The sequence below is a fragment of the Leptosomus discolor genome, chromosome 4, assembly GCF_034619465.1.
Source record: "Leptosomus discolor isolate bLepDis1 chromosome 4, bLepDis1.hap2, whole genome shotgun sequence".
Lineage (NCBI taxonomy): Eukaryota > Metazoa > Chordata > Aves > Leptosomiformes > Leptosomidae > Leptosomus > Leptosomus discolor.
Window position 1 is genome coordinate 80,012,766 of NC_141394.1, and position 12,898 is coordinate 80,025,663.

General features: G+C 48.4%; 1 protein-coding gene across 1 annotated transcript in view; it reads left to right on the forward strand.

Annotated features, from left to right (window-relative positions):
* The window catches only part of ADRA1D (adrenoceptor alpha 1D), a 48,947-nt gene extending 39,472 nt beyond the window's left edge, over positions 1 to 9,475 (forward strand). Inside the window, exon 2 of the mRNA XM_086464269.1 lies at positions 8,907 to 9,475. Within this exon, the coding sequence (XP_086320395.1) occupies positions 8,907 to 9,475 (569 nt within the window). The remainder of the gene's footprint in view (positions 1 to 8,906) is intronic.
* The last annotated feature ends 3,423 nt before the right edge of the window (positions 9,476 to 12,898 follow it).

Below are 12,898 nucleotides of genomic sequence, written 5' to 3' on the forward strand. Positions count from 1 at the left end.
TCCAAGGTGCCTCATTCTCTGTGGTGTCCACCACAGGAGCATGGCTCCGAAACCACTTATCTTCCATCTTGGCCCCTCAAATACTGCACAGCCTTTTAAATGTTTCCTGTAACTCAGCCACCTGACACAACAGATCATCAGTCTGTGCAGATCTTTTGCAGGTACTTACCTTTTCTCCAGAAGGATCCGGGCCCTCCTTGCAATCTTCCTTACCAGTTCCATCTGGGTGGCAACATCAGACACCTCAGGGACTTTCTCTGTAGAAACACTTGTTTTAACTCTGAGGATGAGTGCCCACCATCCTGGCAGAGACCTAGAGCACTTCCCTGGGCTACAAGCAGGGTGCACGGCCCTTCTCACACGTCCTTGTGTGTGAACTGATGCGCAAACTGTCTGTGCACCCTCTTGATCCCTGTTTGCAGCACTCCTCTCAATCCTCATCCTGCTGGCATATATGCTTGAAAGGGATGGTTTTGTCATGCCACAGGGCTACAGAGTTGAAGGGAATCTCTTCTCGGGCTTCTACAGATGCAGAGCTCTATATCTCTATACATCAACCGCTCTGCAGTGGTAGGCCACAATCCCTTAATTATTCCTTCATTATCTTGAGCACGACTTTCTTCTTTATAGATCTCTAATGAAAGATGGAATCCTGTGTATTCAGTTGAGGGCAACAAAGCTTTGTGCATAATGCTACCGTGGAACACCCAGGCCCTTGGAAGGAGAATGCAAAGAATGTGATGATCTTCCAGGGATTTCCTGCTGCTGCTTTCAGCCGCGTGTCCCCAAATGAAGGGTCAGTGCCCTCCCAACCAACCTGGCATATTGAACCTTCTTTGGGCCCCCTCACTTCTCTGTAGTAGTATCACTTAAGCACATTCCCAACGGTAAGCAGTAAATGACAATTTTAACTACAACTTGCTCAGGAACCAAGCTAAATACTAGAGGTCAGCTAAAATGAAAATAGGGAAAAAAAAAAAAAGCCAGTTTATGGTCACAAGACCCCAGAGCAAGGGCTGTAGAGCAGACTGTAGCAGACTAAGTACTTTACAGCACATGGCCTGAAGCCTCTCCTGGACCCCATGCAGTGTCCCAGTGGTCCCACAACTAATTACTCTCTTGAGGAGCTGCGGATCTCTGGAAGAGCAGAGGGTGTTTTTTGGCAGCCCACCAGAGTGGATCTTCAGTCTGAAACAGATGCTTTGCATTGTATGCCCTGTGATGTGGCTTGGGGGCATATGGAGGTAATTAAGAGTACAGAGCCTGCTGGAACAATGTTGAAGGACTGCACAGTCAAGTCCTTATGGCCTTTTTAGAATGGCCTCTGGAGTGAACTGTTCCCTGGACCAAATTTATCTGGAGAGGTCTAGCTGGACCATGCTAAGCAAATTACCACTGTGCACAATCCAAGACTTGAAACTGCTTGTTGTCTTCCCCTTAGGTAACAGTGTGGATGTATTTGTGTGGCTCTTCACTGTGTCACCCTTCACCACTGTGGGAGGCTCACTGGTGAAATTCTTTCAGTGTTGAACGTTCTGCCCTGCACAGGAGAGAAACAGATGCATGGGAATTTTTGGCAACTCCTCATAAGAGAGGAGGAGACCACCAGACGCCAATGACATTAAGGGTGGAATCCATCAGGAATAACCTTGGATGCCCATGATGTTGTTGCCCATGAGCCAGGAGTCTAGGTCCAATTATCTGAGACCTAGTGTGATCCAACTGCGCAGTAGAGGCTTAAAGTTAGGATGAGATGGGTCACTCCATTCTCACCAGAGTCTACTGACAATAGCATTGTCTGTAAGAGAAGCCCAGGGACCTGCTCAGATACCTAAATTCAGTTAGATGATTCACAACAGAGACTGACAATTTTCAGGAAATTTGGTGCCTCAGGAATTTGATGCCTCAGATCCTCATGGAACTGACTCCCATAAGTGGTCTAGATTCATGGGATTGCTTTGAGAAAAGCTCCAATATGAGCTTTGAGGAGGAATGAAGGGCAATTTCAGTCAAATGTGCTGCAACTTAAAAGAAAGCTTTGGAGACTTCACTAGAACCGTACTAGAGGTTAGGGGACAGGTTCAGGGACCATGAATTAGATTAGTGAATGATCAGAACAAGGCTGTGCTGCATCACCCTTCTCTTACTGACAGACAAACTGCACTCAGGCCTGAACTTTGAGATACTGCTTGAGAGTGTTGGTGTTTTTCAGAGCCCTTGACCCTTTCTTGGTTGGCCTCTCCTGCCTTTGCAACTGCCTCACTACTCCCAGACTAAACCACGCTTCCCTGAGCCCCACCACACCACAGGCTGCCCTCCCTGCCTACCCCGCCCCCCAGATATGCACACCCCACCGTTGGCTTTGGCATTGCCAGGAGCTCTCGAGGAGGGCCTCTCCAGTCATCAACTTGGGTCAAAACAGCACTGCCCAGAAGGTCAGCAATGGTCAAGGGAGGGGTGGCTTCTCCCTGCTTTTCTTCCTGATCAGATCAGGGTGCAGATGTTGGAGCAAGTAGGCATGCCTGTGCACAGAGAGGCACACAGGCAGCTCATCGGGGCTTGCATTGGCGTGACGGAAGCTGTCGCTTATCTGTGACATTGTTTATGGGGTCAGCTGGAAGGCTCACAGCCCTGAGGAATTCCACACGTTATCCCAACGCCATCGTCCTCCAGGGAAAACGCCGGAGTCACTGTGAACATGCTGTCCTCCTCCCTACGCCAAGCAGCTCTTGAATCTGTCCTAGGAGGGCAGTGACCTCCTCCATCACTCCATGACACACCACCAGCTGCAAGGAGGTATTAACCCTCTAGGGACCCTGAAATGCCTAAGATGCTCAGTGGAGGTGGTTAATTGCAGATGTAGGTGAAGGTCGGGAAAGACTGGTCAGAAGCTGAGACTCTGTTCCACACATTGACAGAAATCCTTGCTGATATCCAGCCCGTTCTCGCATAGCTTGGCAGCCACATCAAGGAGGTTGTCCATCACAGGGGCCCGGGAAGGAGCTGGCAAGCAGCGATGCAAGCTGAATAATGGGCAGAAAATGGCAGCTCATGATTGATTTGGACCATATTTAATTAATCTAGTTTGTGAGAGCTGGAAAGAAAAGACCAAAGAGACTGGCTCTTTCTTTGGCCAGGAGAGCCCACAGCGATCTTTGCAACTACAGTACCTCCTAGGTCAGGGTTTTTCCTATATCATCTGCAATTCTCTTGCCTTGCCGCTCTGACACATCCCAAGGGAGTCCTCAGACCCCTCCTGACCTTTGATGTCACATTCAGGAGAGGCTTGAGTGATGGGACACTTGTCCTCATCACAGGCCTAATCCTATATATGGATTTCTGGAGCTTCTTAACTCGAGAACAGAGTGGTTTGCACCATGGTAGATTTTTTCTTTTCCATGAGTTTGGCCAACCATTTTTTAGTATCCACAGCTTCCTGCTGCAGCAATATCCGCAGCTGAAGCAACAGGCTGGGAGATGACACGTCTTCTTCACTTTGAACCTCCCACCCACTAGTCTCCATCTCCTGTGATGCCTCTTGTAGTGGAAGAGGCAGTGAATAATAGCTCTGTATTTACCTTCTCCATGGTATTCCACCAACACCTGCAATGTCCAGCTCTCCATAAGCTGTTTTTGTCCAGGGCCGTTCCCCACACAAAGCCCACACTCAGAACCGGTGAGGCCCCTCTTCAGTGTGAACAATCCTGCTGGTCCTCACATTTCCCATTCATGGTGGGACAGCACTGGGGCATGACTTTGGCACTTTGTTTTGCCCACATGCTATCACGTCTGCACCACTTTTGCGCCATGGACTGTTCAGGACATGCTGTAAAGCAGGGACCTTTTAAAACAAAAACGCCTCTGCCAACTGCGGCAGAAAGCAAGCCTGCTCGCAGATTCTGTCTGCGTACTGGGAGCCAGGGCCAGAATTTAGGTTGGACTGGGTCCATTTTCATTTGTGCATTTGTCTTTTTTCTTGTTTTGCTTTAATTTTTTTGCGTGCTGAGCGCTGGGACCAGCAACTCTCCAAACAATCCAGTGATATCACCTTCGAGTGAGTCACGGGGAGGGCAGGGTGGAGAAGTGCAGACAAGGAAAGATCATGAGATTGTGCTAGCTCAAACAACCTAAAAAAAAATTGCATATGTGTTTGGCTATGTGGGGGGGAGATTGCACCCACTAGCCACACAACACAGGGTGTCACGGCATTGGGGAACATGCCCACAGCTGGGCATGGGGTTTTTTCCAAGATACGAGCAGGGTGATATTAGCTAGGAAAAAAAAAATACACAGACACACACACAGTATACACAAACATATGCACATCCAGCACAGACACACATATGCACCAGCTGTAAGAACACCAAATAAGTTCCTTCTTTGCTTTCACTTCAGAGCACGTACCTTATTGGCTCAACTTTTGCACCACCAAAAAAATGAAATTCAGTCTTCAGATCATGTTTAGACCATGACTCCGGTCACTTTGCACTGTCCAGGGGAGCCTTTCCCTGAGCTCACCTGCAGCTTTCTTAATTTATTAATGATCCTGAAGATAACGGTCTAGGGTTACAAGAGGGTCTGCAGTCCTTGCTCAGACCCAGCTGTATCACTAGGCTTCAGACTCTGCAAGATGTGGAATGACCTTTTATAAAATGATTAAATGTATAAAGGCCCCAAATAGACTTTCAAGCCCCCCAGCAGTGTTATTATAAAATTTGAGTCTATTAGGGAAGACAAAGTCCTCAGCAGGATCCCTACAAGCCAACACAGAACCTTCTCAACAAGGCAGCTGCATCCCACCCTACTCGGAAGCATCCTACACGGAGATACAACCAGGACCCTCTAACCACCAGGAGAGAGAACATCACTGGGTAGGCAGTCAGGATGAAGAAGGGGCACCTCAGAGGTCTGTCCCTACTCCCCAGGCTGTCTCTGTGTTTCACACATGGATTTGGTTAGGTTGGATGGAGACCTTTCTGCTGGGAGCACTACCCTCAAAAGCAGCAGTCCTGTTCAAGCAGAGCAGGTCATGTCTCCACTGCCCTCTCACTGTGAGGGCTCTGGGGTTCCAGATGCTCCAGCACAGCAGGGTTTGCTGGATCACAGCACACATAATGCATTGCTCACCACACCAAGACCACCCTATAGGTGGTTGTCCCCAAGGAAGCTGTCAGCACCTCCCGCTTTGGAAAATACACCAAGCTTTGCCATGAAGCGTCAAGCTGGATGCCCAAAAGAGATGCCCACAGGGCTGGTTTTGAGTGAGTAGGAAGAGCTCCTCTTTGGAACAAGACCAGGTTTCACAAACTTGTACTGTGCCACAGGTCCTACAACATTTGGGCTTCCTGTTCTTTGATATTGCCCTGTTCTGGCTTTGATGCTTTCGGAGCCAGATCAATCAAAAAGTGCTCTTCCACTAAGATATCAGGCTAAAGTGCTGGTGCATCACTCTGTGTTGTTATACATGTTGTTTTACTCCCATTTTCTGTTTCTGGGCTGTGTTTCCTGAGCTCTTCAAGTGTCCATTACTCAGTACTGCCTTTCATGCATCCTAACACCTGTGCTCCTATATAGTAACTGCTACAAAAAAAAAAAAAAAAAGCCTCTCTCTCTCAAAATGATGTTGCATATTTGTGTGTATGAAAGCAAGAGCTGATTTCTTCCGTTCTTTACCCACTCCCTAAATAAGACCCCCGCAACTCTTCCTTAAGTGCAGCCTCCCAGTGCCTATCAAGAGAGTCTGGTGCTCCAGCATGTACGAAGTTAGCAGCCAAGGACCTGTTCTGGAGACTCCCTGCCCAGTTCTGTTCATCCCAGTGTGATCAAACGAGGAAACTATGGATGCACTCTGTACGCGCCTCTTCCAAGGGGCACGCTTATTTGCATGGTAATGAGGATGGTAATGAGCCCCTTGTCTTCAGATGGACACAAGGTTCTAGTGGGTGAAAAACAGCCAAAGTTGAAATTCAGAGAATTCATAGCTTTTTTTCTTTCTTTTCAATTTGTACTCTTTACGTGGATGCAAAAGCATGAAGTACAGAAACTGCATTGTGCAATGAACCATTAAACACTGGATATAAGTTATTATTTTAACAACCATCAGGCTGTTTAAGCAAGCACCAATCTCTTAAGCAGCCTGGCTCAAGCAGTAATTACTAGTCTCATTTCTAAAGAGACCCTGCTTTTATTTGCTTTGTTACCATAGCTTTTTGTTTTCTTTTCCTCTCTCTTAAAGTTAAAAACTGTGACATAAAGCTGCAGCTCCTCTGAGAACCCAGTGTGCGCTGCAAACAGGGTTCATAGCAACACTGTGAAAGAATTTATGGTAATTAGCTGCTTTCTCCCGTGGGGAAACTGAGGCATGAAGCCTTTCCCTGACAAGGGAATGAGCGGGATTATATGCTTAATGAAGTCCTTCACCTGTCTTGGACCCAAACATTCACACTGAGCTATGGCAGTGTCAATCTGGGACAACGCAATGTCTCAGGGCTGAGGGCCAGGGGTCACCTTGCAGAGAGCACAGGGCTCTGGGTAGAGGTTGGTCCCTGGGCAGGATGGAAAGAGGTGGGGGGGAATCTGGGCAGAAAAACAGGCCCATCTGTGATTGCCAAGACCTGAGGTTGAGGAGAGGAATGGATGCCAGGCTCGGAAAGCCACCACTGATCCGTACTGCCCAAAGCATCAAACGGAGCCTGTAGGCCCAGGGCAGTGGGTTGGGGGCAATGCAAGAAAAGGGGAAGGCTCAAAGCCATGGTCGGATGGAGAACAGAGGAGTCACAGAATCATAGAACGGACCTTAAAGGTCATCTAGTTCCAACCCCCTGCCATGGGCAGAGACACCTTCCACTAGACCAGGCTGCTCAGGAGATGCTACGTACAATGCAAAGGGGGATTGTCCCCAGTACTACTGGGGTGTTTAAAATCTCCTGGCTAAGCTCTCAGGGATTGTGTGTCTGCTGTGGTTAGAATCGGATGTGGTGATTCCAGCAGCCTAGCACCAACTTAGAAAGCGCACCACTCTCCCAGAAAGAATAAAGCCCTTCAGTCAAAAACAACCAAGGTGGGGTCATTGCCTCTACAAAACCTAACCCCGGCATTATTGCTCTGTTCAAAACCACAGGCTACAACACCAGCGGCTGCTCATTAAACTGAAAATGCCACTCATTTCCATGAAGACTTCGGGTCTTTCCAGCACAGAGATGCCAGACCTGTTTACTGTCCTTATTCCATGACTCCTTCAGCGCATATTGACAGCCAGCGTGTACTCCAGCCCTACAACTTGGGTTGGCCTTCAGCAGAGAGTTAAGCTGCATGGCTGCATCTGTGCTTTCCCTGCCCAACATCAGAAAATGCTGAGATCTGTCCATTCTCCCGCAGCCCCATGATGGAGTGGCCTATGTACATAACGCTGAGTCTGGCTGTAGTTTTTGCACTTTTAGGGATGGGTGAAAGAAAGCTTTGCTGAAACCAGTGCTCTGGGTTTCCTGGATGATGTTTTTTCTCCATTAAGCAGTTTGGGGAGCTTTTATGTAGTGTCAGTCCCGAATTTCTGGCTCCTGGCACCTGTTTCACTGTTTTGACACCAGACTTTTGAGCACAGGGAAAATAATAATGATACCCAGAGATAATGTTATTTACTAAAATACAAATTAACGCTCAGTCTCATGGCGGTACGATTTGTCATCCAGAGCTAAAATTAAAAGAAATTAAGGCTGAGTCAGAAAGTTATTTCAGATCTGAGTGGGGAATGCTAAGTGATGGGGCCATGTGGGAGCAACACTGACATCTTCTGGCTGCAAAAAAAAATCTCCAGCTTTTTCACCACGAAAACCACAGGGAACCTCCAGCACAAAAACATAAATAGGTGGACAAAAGAGTTTTCAAGCAGCAGGCACAAGCTTGGAGTGGTGGATATTACCTGAGACCACGGCAAGAGTCCATCTTAGCATAACTGCAAATTTGAACAGAGAGTGTGTGACACTGATGATCCAAAATACATGGCTGTAGGAGGTGACAGGGTGTTGCTCGTCCATCAGGGCAGGTGACAGGGCTGTATCCATCCTCTTGTGTTGCAGGGGTGAACCATGCAGTGCAACACGTAGGAAGAGGCAGGCACCAAGGATAGATAGATCAATGCAAACCAGCTGAACACCACTTTTCTATGTCTGATCTGGAATGGGACAGGGCCTGGCTGCCTTACGGTGATAAACCAGGGAGGCAGGGGGACCACTGAAGCTGTTCCCCAAAATTATGACCTCAGCCTCTACTACAGGATCTCAGAAAGCAGCCCAGTGCTCAGGTATGGAAGATACCTCTTGGGTGCAAATCTCCTGCATCAATTCTGAGCAGGATGGCTGAATCCACAGTGAGGCAAGCAGGTTTGGCCATGGGGCTGTTGGGTCCTGCACCAGGACTTTCTCCTCTGGAGTGGATCCCCTTCAAAACACAGTGCATGCTGGATTTGGAGTGGGAGGGGTTATCTGGAGACAGGTACGAGAAAAATCCTCTATCCCTACCATCCCTCATACTTGTGTAGCTCGGGCAAGAATTAATTTACAGCCTCCCTCCAAGCTCTATGGGCTTGCCGTGATGGCTCACCGCTGCGTTTGAGGGTGCTGGGTCCATTGCTAGGAGCCTTTTGCAATGGGGGCTAGAAGGCTCCTGCCAAAGACATAGCATTATCCATCATTATCACTTCAGGTTTGATGCCTCGCAGTCCTGCAGTGGCCAGGTCTTCACTCTGGTGGCAACGGCATTGCTAGCCAAGGACCTAATAGCAGAGTCACACCTTCAGCCTTTTATGCAGTTGTCGCCTCTTCCAGACTGGGCTGACCACCACCCTTGCTACCCTGCGCTGCCATACCCTTCCCCTTCCTCTGACCATATTTCTTTTAATCTCTTCCAAGGTTCTTTCTTCCCATCTCTGAAGCCCTCCGAAATTGTCTTCAAGGTCATCTTCTGGCTGGGATACTTCAACAGCTGTGTAAACCCCATCATCTACCCGTGCTCCAGCAAAGAGTTCAAGCGAGCTTTCATCAGGCTGCTCAAGTGCCAATGCCACCGGAGAAGACGACCCATCTGGCGCGTCTACGACCACCACTGGCGAGGGGCCTCCATGAACAGCTCGGTGCAAGACTCTGAAACGGACCTGAGGCCCAAGATTAACACGCTGAATAGCTCGTTCATATTTAACTCCTCCTTGCAGGAGAGAGCCAGTAAGAGGCGAACACTCAGCTTCAAGGGCTGGAAAATGCTCACTCCTTTCCAGAAACCAGCATCCACCCAGCTGAAGGAGAAGATGAACAGCCTTTCTAACAAAATCCGGGGTGGCTCCAGCAAAGGAGGGGTGACAGCCACTTACAAGACAGAGGTGGAGTCTGTCTCTATCGGGATCCCTCATGACTTCACGGAAACCATTGACTATCAAACCTATGACTTAACAGACTGCTGCAGGCTGCGAGAAACGGATATTTGAAGCCCCCGGGACAGCTGTCGGTGGTTTTTTTTAGAGGTATCTAGCAGAAAAGTGAAGGAATACCATCTGTGGGTCTGTCAGGCAGACTGGAAGCAGCAATCAGGTATAAAATGCAGTTGCCCAAAGGTCATATAAGCATCCCCTATGCGGAGGTCAGGCCCTTCTGTGGGATTGTGGGTTCCTTAAATAAGAGCCAATGGCATATCCCATTTTAATGAGCGGTGGCAGGAGGGGAAGATGTGGGTGGATATTGCCTTAGGACAAGAGCTGTTTCCTCCAGTGGATGGTTATCTTCAACTTTGGAAGAAGATGTGCAATTAAGGGAAACCAGGATGTCTCCTTTGCCTTAAATACACTACCATAAATAAAATCTAACAGAAAGATCAAACCCCAAGAGGTGCCAACCCTGCCTTAGTACGTGTGATCATGTTTCCTTCCAGAGGTAGCACCCAGAAAGGACACTGCTGAGCAGTAGCTGACAGCTGATCCTTTAGGTAACGGGTTGGGATCTTGTAGGTCTTCAGGGCTGGACAGGAACCCCAGCTGAGGCCTTTGCTTTGGAAGGCAAGCAGACTGTGGTATTCCCAAGCAAGGTGGGGAGGTCCTCTCAGCTCTCAGCCATCATGTCTGCACTGACCACAGCTTTGCCCCTTCCACATAACCTGGTTTTGGGCCAGAGGAGCAGTCCAGATGTGTGTGCTGATGTCAATGGGTGTGCAGGTCTCTCTTCTCTAATTCCAACCCGTGACGTGTTTCTCGTTTCACTTTCCAGTGAAACATTTGCAACCCACCTTGCTCTAGTGCACACCCATCTGTGATACAGAGAGAAAGCAGCTCCTTCTGGTGTCAGTCATCCCCAACCTTTTCTGTCCCCTTCTTGCTCTTGTTGTTGTCTCTCTCCAACAACATGGAACAAAGACTCATCCTAGGGGCTTGTGGCTCAGGAAAGGTGGGATGGCTGAGTTTGGCACCTGTAGAAACTACATATAAAGTCAAAGTTAAATGGAGCTGATGTGCAGTTGGAGCTCCCTCACGTAGATGGATCTTCTCCCCAGTCAGCGCCCATGACTGTTCTCCCAAGTGGTTTCCCACATACCTGATACAACAAAGCCTTTGGTGGCTATCAATCGAAGTTGCCCTTGGTTATATCTGCTAGCATGGTCAAAAGCAATGTCAATAACGGGTATTTTCGCCCTGCTCACAGCCCCAGAGTGTCCTCCATGGCCTCCTCCAGGAACCTCAGAGAGGCTGGAGCCATGACAGGCCCACCTCGGCCAGGTTCACACAAATCTGGATCTAAGGTGCTGTGTCTCAAGCCAGGTGACTAAAGAACAGGAACATGAAGTCGAGGGGTGGAAACATGACACTGGATGTGTCCTGGATGGAAACATCCACATCAGCACTGTCCCCCAAACCCATTAGGATTCTTTCATGAACGTGCCTGCAGCACCTCTAGCTAATCCTCTTAAGGGTGGCTATCAAAGGAAGATGAAAAGCTCCTAGGCATAGCAAAGAGAATGTCACCTTTCTTTCTGACGTTCATTTGCTTTGAAGGAAATCAAAACAGAGGAAAAATTGGACTTCTTTGATGTTTTGCTTTCTAGTGCAGTGCATACTGAAATAGGATATCTGGAGCTGGCCCTTTCTCAACACCCTTAACACCCTTCTGCCCTTTACTCAAAGCAAGACTCCAAACTGGATGAATTACGGCACAAAGACCTGCAGGTTTTGTCCAAATATCTTCCTTCCAGCAGCAAATCCCACCCAAGGCACACAGGTAGCACTGCACTTACACTGAACCCAGACGTATGTTTGCCACTGTCTGCAAAATCAGCCAGAGGTTGCCAGCTTGAGAGGTTCAACCCTACCAAAGCAAGAGCCCAATACCCCATGGGAACCTCTGTGGGGAAATGCATGGGTTTTTTCCCCCTGGTTCCTTAGCCTTCAAGGGAAGTGAGACCCTACAGTGGTGATGAGGTGACACAGAAAGTCATTTTACAGTGTAAGGACTGCAGCTGCCACTGGTTTCCTGGGCCTTTTTGGCATCCTGATGGGAGACCACGCTGCTGGCACTGGGGATGTAGCAGAGAAGCCATCAGGGAGAGGGCAGTTGCTGAAGAGCAGAAGATGCCTGGAAGGTCAAGGTGAAGGCATTACCCTTCCCACCTTCCACTCACCTCTCAGGATGCGCGTGCACATATGCCACTGCCAGAGGGAGTAAATGCACCCAGATCTGCATTTTTGAACCCTGTTCTGGTGATGCTGCTTTGCAGGTCTAACACATGCAAATACATGATGTAAGCAATTTGGGGGCACAGTTTAAGATGAGCTGATACAGATGTCACCAGAAGCGAAAGTCTAGTCAAGGGGGAAGATGGGCATTTGCCATTAAATGCTCCCTGATGCTCAGGAATAGTTTTATCTCATGTTTCTCCACAGCCAGGCACCCATAGCACATGGTAACATGCGCATCCATGACCATACAAATACACATACACCCTTCACTATACTTATATACATGTCATCTCCAAAATAGCAGACATTCTCCTACAAATGGGCAGACATTCTCCTGTAAATGGAGAATTGCAGGGGCTCTTGTCAATTGCTGGCAAGCAGTTCATTCCCACGAATGTGTTGACGTTATTTCTCACGCTTCACAGAATCATGGCACGGTTTGGGCTGGAAGGGACCTTAAAGACCATCTAGTTCCAACCCCCTGCCATGGGCAGGGACACCTCCCACCAGACCAGGTTACTCCCAGCCCCATCCAGCCTGGCCTTGAGCACTGCCAGGGAGGGGGCAGCCACAGCTTCTCCCTGATTGTTTAAATATACTTCTTTCTTTGTTAACAATTTTGAAATATTTACATTTACAGCCTCCAGCCCCTTGAAAGCATCCAGGAGGGAAAGAAAGATTAGTCTGGAGGTTTACTGCCTCTCCATCTCAATTCTTTGCAGACCTACGAGGGAGAAAATAAGGATAAAGTCTGTTTAAGCACACATATGCAGACACATACGTAAATGCCCAAACTCTGGCTCATTTACTTGCTGCATTTAATCGGGCCCTGAGAGATACCCTAGAAGGTGCTGTAGGAAAGTCTTAAGCCCTGCTGTGCTGCATTCAGGCAAAATACATGTTTCACACCTAAGCCGGAGCCCCCCTTTCATTTAGGATTTTGCATCAGAAGAAGCGACGCCAGGGCTGGACTCTGAGGTTGTTCGCGTAGAGCTTCGTTTACAATAGACAGGGCTGCCTTTGCTGGCAGGGGAAGAAGGAAAATATTCTAGGAAATACGACCTGAGTGTTTAAAATTGTGCATTTCTCCTTTATTCCCTTAATCTCCAAGCTCTCCCAAATTTGGAAAAAATGCACTCAGACCTTCAGGAGGTAAATTTGGTCTGATCCCACTGACTTCTCTGGACC